At 33.0% G+C, this 7,551-nt stretch overlaps 2 protein-coding genes across 3 annotated transcripts; one reads left to right on the top strand and one right to left on the bottom strand.

Annotated features, from left to right (window-relative positions):
• Nucleotides 1–778: 778 nt before the first annotated feature.
• LOC113236827 (chromatin modification-related protein MEAF6) lies at nt 779–2,661 on the top strand. Of its 2 annotated transcripts, XM_026473026.1 has the most exons (5): nt 779–886; nt 1,472–1,656; nt 1,722–1,925; nt 2,000–2,036; nt 2,116–2,661. In XM_026473026.1, exons 2-5 carry the CDS (start codon nt 1,519–1,521, stop codon nt 2,550–2,552), a joined length of 816 nt encoding a protein of 271 aa, XP_026328811.1. In that variant the 5' UTR covers nt 779–886; nt 1,472–1,518; the 3' UTR covers nt 2,553–2,661. The 2 variants fall into 2 exon arrangements, with proteins under 2 accessions (XP_026328811.1, XP_026328810.1); XM_026473025.1 differs by lacking the exon at nt 779–886 and having other exon boundaries at nt 1,074–1,656.
• Nucleotides 2,662–2,954: 293 nt separating this feature from the next.
• On the bottom strand, nt 2,955–5,926 carry LOC113236879 (osteopetrosis-associated transmembrane protein 1). The gene is made up of 5 exons (XM_026473089.1): nt 5,612–5,926; nt 5,146–5,447; nt 4,495–4,730; nt 3,554–3,725; nt 2,955–3,131 (listed from the first exon to the last, which is right to left on the bottom strand). The coding sequence occupies exons 1-5, from the start codon at nt 5,719–5,721 to the stop codon at nt 3,079–3,081; spliced, it is 873 nt and encodes a 290-aa protein (XP_026328874.1). The 5' UTR covers nt 5,722–5,926; the 3' UTR covers nt 2,955–3,078.
• Between the last annotated feature and the right edge of the window lie 1,625 nt (nt 5,927–7,551).

Genomic DNA, 7,551 nt, shown 5'->3' with positions numbered 1-7,551 from the left:
CTTTTTTTGGTAGAGTCTGTCCATCAAAAGTTAAAACAACAGTTTCAGTATTAGTAAATTCAGCATTCCCGTTTTCGATTTTTTTACGTCTGATACGACTTACTTTAATTATTTTTCCACATCCTATAGGTACAGAAACATTGTCCAATATTTCCTCCTCTGACCAACTAGCAGGGACCCCTCGTACAATGCCCATTCTTGTTACAGTAAATGTTGGTATGAAAGCTTTTAATTTATGAGTCTCTAAACAAGGATTATCAATAAAATTGTTAGCATCATCGAAATGAGTAAATGCTAGAGCAAGTCTGTTTCGTCCAATACGTTTTAAACTTCCATTCACTATATTTGGAACTGAATTTTTCTTAAGAATGTTCCCAAATTGCACTGGATGTAAAGAAGCACGTTCTTCGGGAGCAGACTGTCTCACTACGTGAATCACATACGGACTGATGTCAGTGCGCTCATATTTTCTTATATTCTGATACCGAGGCTGAGTGGGAGGAATTTGAGTAGAAGGTTTGTTAGAAACAGTGACGTTTGTTAACTTATCCTGAGATAAAGATGAAACAAATTCCGTATACTTAATATTCGCATTATATTCTGTAATATCATCATGAGAGCTTTCGACAAAGTTACCCTTACTATCTTTCCTTTTTTTCTCAGAATGTCTACGGGAAGTTTTAATGCGTTTCCTATTTTTGCGTCCATCTTCACTACGGACACCATCTTCCGTATCTACTGCACTAGCTTCAAGCGAGGATATTTCAATATTTAGGCCCACTGAAGGCACTGTTCCTCCAGGGTCATCGGGGGGCTCGTCGCCCATGTTAAAAAATGAAAAACTTACCCGAAGCGGAAAATATATACACTACAAATATTTACACAGGTACTAAATTAAAGATTATATACAATAAATACAAACAGAACTCTCCTGATCCCGCAAAAACAATAAAAACCACTAAAACCAGGAAAAATGCACCCGCCAGTTTCGGAAGTTTCCCGCGTTTTTCTATTACAATAGTTGGATATTAGCCTGTTGTTTTTCTATTCTTTCCTCGAAGGAAAAGGCAAAGGTTTGACACCATACACCCACCGAATACGAAGCATAATGCCTGAACAAAATAATGGACTGAAGACTTGAATTTTTGACATTGACACGAAAATCACTGACTTTTTTACACTACACAACACACAATACACAGTACACAGAGTTTAACAATGAAAGGTAGTGATGAGAAGTAGCTATAATAATAAATACTTGGCTGCACATTGTTAAAACATTGCCCTCTTCAATGATTTAATTTATTCGTTCATATTACTCCAAACTTATATCATCCATTCAATTCCATTCGCTCACTTTTGTCAAAGCCAAAGCGAGTGAAGCTCATTAATCTGTGGAGTGTAATTTAATGATTTTTGTTCATTATACCGTGGCCGTGATTCCCTAATAGTTTTCTTCATTTACATTTAGGAGGTCTGAAATTATGAAGGCATAAATCGCAATAAATAGACACCGTCATGGTTGTTTCACCGCAAAGTCCCGCTAGCGAAGCCCTAAGCGTACAATCTAAAACCAACATGGCGTCCAAACAAAGTTCTGTTGCGGACACAAGAGCGGAATTAGCGGATTTGGTAAAACGCAAAGCCGAAGTTGCTGTGAGTAAAATTTATTTACATGTAGTTTCACGTTGTATCCGTTTTAATAACTTTTATATTTGTAGGAAACACTGGCGAATTTAGAAAGGCAAATTTACGCTTTCGAAGGCTCGTACTTAGAAGATACACAACTGTATGGAAATATAATAAGAGGTTGGGATAGATACTTAACAACAAACAAGAGCACTAATTCAAAAGCAGACAAACGTAACAGAAAGTTCAAAGAAGCCGAAAGACTATTTTCTAAATCTTCAATAACTTCTATGGCTGTGAGTATGAAATAAATAAAAATAACCTTGATATTTTGCATATTTATTACTTGTCTTTATTTTGTCTATTACAGGCTGTTAGTGGTCTTGTGGACCCTGCCGAAGCAAAAAGTGAGTAACAAACCATTACAACTTAAAAATTATACTGTTGTTTTTAAATTTGTCTCATTTTGTATATTTTAATTTTTAGATGAAAGGAACAGTGAGACTGAATCACAGACCAATGAGGATTCATCAGACACACAAATTAGTTCTGGATTGCTTGGAAATTTAAATCATACTACAATACATGGATCTACAGAAAGTATAGCTTCCACTAAACCTGCAGGAAAACAGCACATCAATGGCAGTATTGAGAAGAGTTTAAGTCATCAAACTAAACAAAGTGCAACTCAAAAGATCGCAACCTCATCTGGAATGTTACAGAAAGCATTTGGTAGCGATAGTAAAATGCTATCAGCAGTAGGACTTGATAGTAGACCTGGTACACCGAAAGATTCAAAAGACTCCTTAAGTGTGTTGACTAAAGGTGATTCTACACCAAACTCCTTAAAACATAAATTATCAAACAGCACTAGCAGCAGTAGTGTGAAGAAAAGCAATAACAAGAAAGCTAGACACAGATAAGGAATAGATAAAACATCAATTTAGTTCAATTCGTTGAGAAATTTCTCTGAAATTAAACAATAGATTTAATAATCCTTAATGTTTAGAATTATCAAATCCCTTCTAATCTACACAATAAAATAAATTTGTGATAAAAATTCATTTATTGGTCTTTGGTTAAGTTAAATACAGTTGTTACAAAAAATAAAATATCTTTAATTTTCTACAAATTAATTACTAATCTTCTATACCAGTCATTGACTTACAAATAAATGGACGATGGGTCTAATCCAAAAACCATGAAAAAAATGTCCCAAGTCAACCTATTTAAACGTAGTAACATGTAAAGGTATATGAAAAAGCTAAAACGTTGAATTTAAATTGTAATGTCGTCACAGTACTGTCTAATTTTGCTTGCTTTGCTGTCAGTCGAACAAACGAAGACTAAAGCGTGAATGACGCTCTGTATACGATTTTAACGCCCTATAAGTTCGGACACTTTAGTGCGGACCCTACATCCATATAATTGTAAGTCAATGATACCAGTCTAATTTATTCTTCCATCAGCTGACCTCAAAATTGTTTGCTTGAACCTTGATTCTGTAAAATATGGCATTCAGGGTAAATAAAGGGATACATTTTGACTTAAAACAATAGAAAATTCAAGAGGGGTCTTATAGCTTATATGAGATCAAAATTGCAGTAAGTACACATTATATACTCCTGGACACAATTGGAGCCCTCGCATTTTTGTCGTAAAGGGCTAGAATACAAAAAAAGTGTTAAGTGTTATCATCAAAGAAAAAGTTTTCCCCGGTTTTGCAAACCTACATTCCCAACAAGGACTTACAGAAAAGATGTTTAGTATACTAGTTTCAAAATTGCATAATAGTTTTTTATTAATAAAACATTTTTTAAGCACAAGGCACTTAATACTGAAAATGCGTAGTGGCTCAAATTATGTGTCCAGAAGTGTATAACAATATGGCAAACATTTAAATATTATCACAATTCAAACTTACGTTTCAACACATTTGGTAAGTCCCTGATTGGTCCACAGTACCTCACCACAAAATAGAAGAGTAAGGGAAGAAATGATATAACTCCAGTAACACATAAAAATATTATCTCAGGATGCCTTCTGAGTTTACAACAGTTTAGTGTTTTACTCCAAATGGATCTAGTGGTGTTCATCTAAAAAGAAAAAAAAATTGGCTTACATTCACATAAAATAAATCCATTCATTTATATATTGTAATACATATATTTTTTACTGACCACTAAAATATTGAAAAATTTGGAAGAGTTTGATTCCCAAATTCGTCTTTATGGTCATGTAGAGTAAGATTTATGGTGAAATTACTGTGACAAAGAATTTGGTACACAACTTTGAAAATGTCCATTGCAAAAGCACTACTGGTTTGAGGACTGCACTTTCTAGAAATACATTCAATATAGTTGTCATTCTGGGTAACATCTCTTGAATAAGACAAAACTTGTAATTTCAGTTAATTAATCAAGTAATAAAAAGCAGAATTCCAATTTTGTAACAAACTGGAGATAATTGTTACTTTTAATAAAATACAAATTACTTGTTTATTAAAGGTCAATTCAAATTTGAGGTCTATCTCAGAGGTGGGTCAAAGTTATACTGAGTCAAAAGTTACTATCCAATGTGAGGTTTTGCTAGTTAGATGTTTAAAAGCTTTAAAAGTAAAGTTAAAAAATTTTTACAGCATCAGCCTTTAAATAAATTGTTGATTTTTTGTAAATTACATACATATAAATAGAATGGCATGATATTGTTACTGTGCACATTCTCACTAGTATTAAATATGTTTGAAGGAACTTTAATTAAACCTGAACTTAGATTTTTTTATTGATGAAGCAGACACATCCACTTGTTTTTTAGATTAGCAAACTATCCCTTTATTACACACGTTTTCGTGTAATATAAACTTACAGAATCGACAATATCCATACAAATGCTGTCCACTCCAATAGAATCACTGCTCAATGATTTGTAATATTCATCCAACTGTATATATGACTGCGAGCACTTTTGGCATACTTCCTCAGTGTCATTCATAGATGGATAATAATTTGACTTGATGCAGTCCACGGTTTCATTGAACATGTTAATAAATTTTTTAGTGCTATTAGAAACTTGAGGGATTTCAGTAGACCAGTTGAAACATCCTGAAAAACATAATAATTGTGTTAAATGAAACAATTGTCTATGAAACCACTGACTAAGTGAACCAATACTAAAGATCAGAGTAACCAGCATCTAAAAGATATATCTTACCAAAAACATAATTATATAAATATTTATGAGATTCATATGTCACTCCCACACACACACACACACACTGTTAAGAAGTTGTTTGGCATTGCAAATAGAATATGATTAAATAGAAAAAAGTAAACATAATTATTCACACAATATTGCTTCAACGATTAACTAACTTTAACTTTGATTTGTATGGAAAAATAAAATATTACACTACATTTTTTTTCCACCAAAGTCCTACTGTGCTTGCAATTCCAAATAACTCCTTTAAAACATTTGTAGTCTATTGTTCAACAACCTGTATTTAAAAAATCAACCAACCATTACAATTTCCCTTATTCCAAATAGCATCTATGTTATTATAGTATGAAAGAACCACTTCGAATCTGTCATGTGATAAGTACATAAATGTACAAGTAGTTCCATTGATCTCTGTATGCAATAATTTTTGATATGTATCAAAGAACTGTACATAATCATTTACACATTCCCTGCACAATTTTACTGGTCTTGCATGGAGAATAGAGCATCTTGTAAAATTCATTGCACTTTCTGCAAATGAGTTCAAAATTCTGGTGCAGTTGTCTGGAATGTCATAGAAGTAGCCCTCTCCGTTATAAAACCTATAAGCAATAAAGCAATACTATTAAATTCTCAGTCACAAATAAGGTAAAGGTATTTTATCTGGAACAAAATAACATACGTGTACCTATATTGTTAATGACAGTAAGTCCTTAATTAATCTTAGAGGCTGTTTATGAAATGCGGCTTATTGAAAGTTACTTACAATTCAGTAGGTTTATATGTGTTGAAATGATATGAATAAGAAATATCAGCTCCCAATAAGTTAAATTTAATAAAAAGCAGGAAAAGCACAACACTTTTCATTGTTCTCATTATGACCAAAGGTAATTTAGGTAACCAATGGGTACTATCTATTAGAATAATGGCACTAGTCAACTTTGTTCTATTACTTCAATAATTTTTTAGACAATAAAGCAAAACGGTCAAATTGCAGTAAATTAAATTTTAGGAACAATAAACGGTTTTTAATTATATAAAACGAAAATATTATTCTTCAAAATAATTAGAGTTTAACACCATTTAACACAACCTTTTTTAAAAAATTATTGCTGGCCATGGAAACAAAGTTCTTCAGCCGAAAACATAAACGTTCAATTATATTTCTGTAAATATAGCCACCACAATGAGGATAGGCAATTTGAGGCGGCGTGCTGGGATTGACTCGGGATTCCTTAGAACGGGCCGAAACGGGTATTTTAGTTCGAGATTCGTATAATTTCGCGTTTTAATCTTCGATTAAGGCACGATGGCACTATCCTATTCCACTTTGTACTAGATTTCACAAAATAATTGAAAGTCAAAATAAAAACGACACTTTTCCCTCCAAAAGGTCCAGAGCGAATCCATTGAATCCATTTAACACAACAAACAAACAGTGTTGCCAACAACCAGCATTGCCAATGCCAATTAGAGGTGGCCGTTTAAACGAAAAGCACTTAAAAAAGTCTGCTTTTTAAAATAAGCGCATAAGCACGCTTTTCATTAAGCGTAAGCGTTGGTCACTGGCCACTGGCCACTGGCCTGGCCAGTAGGAATGGGCGTTACAAATAGTATATTTTTATTGAAACTATATATTGTGGCAATATAGAATATCCGATATCGTGTATCTTAGAAACTGTATGTCGATATTGCTCCGCATCGCGTATTAGCGATGCCGAATCAAGCCGAGCGATTACCGAGTGGATACCAACACGAAATCACATATTTTCCAAACTATATACCGATATTGCTTCGTATCAGATATTCACTGAGTGGATATCAACGCGAAACCATTTTTTGTGCGTCTTCGAAACTATATACTAACATTAGCCCGCATTACTCTTGTAAAACTATATCCAGTAATAATATATAGTTTCGAAATCTGATTCCGAATCAGTAACGGCAATGTATCAACTTAGCGCGCACGCGGGCTGTATCCATGAATATATAGTTTCAGAAAATATATAGTTTCGAAATCCGATTTCGATTATTGATATATAGTTTCGATACGATATTCAGAAAAAGCTATATTACCAATTCCTAGTGGCCAGTTCTACAGATGTTCAATAATTTCATTTTTTTTTTGCAACGTGCCATACAAGTAGCGCCATCTATGTTTCCTAAACAAATTAATTTTAAAAGCGCTTTTACAAGCACGCTTTTTAAACGTACGTTTTAAGGTTAAAAAATAATCAGTTTTTCCATTTCAATGGTTAACAACTACAAAAGTTAAACAACTTATGTTTTTAAACGCTTTTAAACGCCAATGAACAAAATATTAGTATAGAAATGTTATGTTAAAAATATAACTCGTTTTTTACAAAAAAAACGTAGTGGTCTACTCTTGCGTTTCGCCATCAACAAAACAACGTTGCAAGCTATTTTTAACATAAAAGTCTATGCGCTTAAACGTTTTCTAAACGATTTTGTTAGCTTCAAACTAAATAGCGTTTAAGTGAAAACGCGCTTAAAAAAAGCACAACGATTAAAAAAATAAGCAAATTTTCCCATCTCTAATGCCAATTGTTCAAAATTCCCAAAACTCACAGTTAAAATCCTCAAATTTGGGGAGAGCAAAGTACATATTCCTCACATCTCGAGTTTTCATTATTTATTAGAAATACATCGTTTAAAAATATATTATAAGAATTATGGATTGTTGGA

Source organism: Hyposmocoma kahamanoa, unplaced genomic scaffold, assembly GCF_003589595.1.
Source record: "Hyposmocoma kahamanoa isolate Upper Pololo Valley unplaced genomic scaffold, ASM358959v1 92, whole genome shotgun sequence".
Taxonomy (NCBI): Eukaryota; Metazoa; Arthropoda; class Insecta; order Lepidoptera; family Cosmopterigidae; genus Hyposmocoma; species Hyposmocoma kahamanoa.
Note: the sequence above shows the minus strand (reverse complement) of the source record. Positions and strands in the feature narration are given on the sequence as shown.

What these genes read in the sequence shown, in the direction of transcription:
- LOC113236879 (XM_026473089.1), bottom strand. Translation starts at nt 5,721, where the DNA reads ATGAGAACAATGAAAAGTGTTGTGCTTTTCCTGCTTTTTATTAAATTT. An exon ending in GAATAAGGGAAATTGTAATG is followed by an intron (nt 4,731 to 5,145) that starts GTTGGTTGATTT and finishes TATGTTTTTCAG; the next exon opens with GATGTTTCAACTGGTCTACT. An exon ending in CTTACCAAATGTGTTGAAAC is followed by an intron (nt 3,132 to 3,553) that starts GTAAGTTTGAAT and finishes CATATTTTACAG; the next exon opens with AATCAAGGTTCAAGCAAACA.
- LOC113236827 (XM_026473026.1), top strand. Translation starts at nt 1,519, where the DNA reads ATGGTTGTTTCACCGCAAAGTCCCGCTAGCGAAGCCCTAAGCGTACAA. An exon ending in AACGCAAAGCCGAAGTTGCT is followed by an intron (nt 1,657 to 1,721) that starts GTGAGTAAAATT and finishes TTATATTTGTAG; the next exon opens with GAAACACTGGCGAATTTAGA. An exon ending in GGACCCTGCCGAAGCAAAAA is followed by an intron (nt 2,037 to 2,115) that starts GTGAGTAACAAA and finishes TTTAATTTTTAG; the next exon opens with ATGAAAGGAACAGTGAGACT.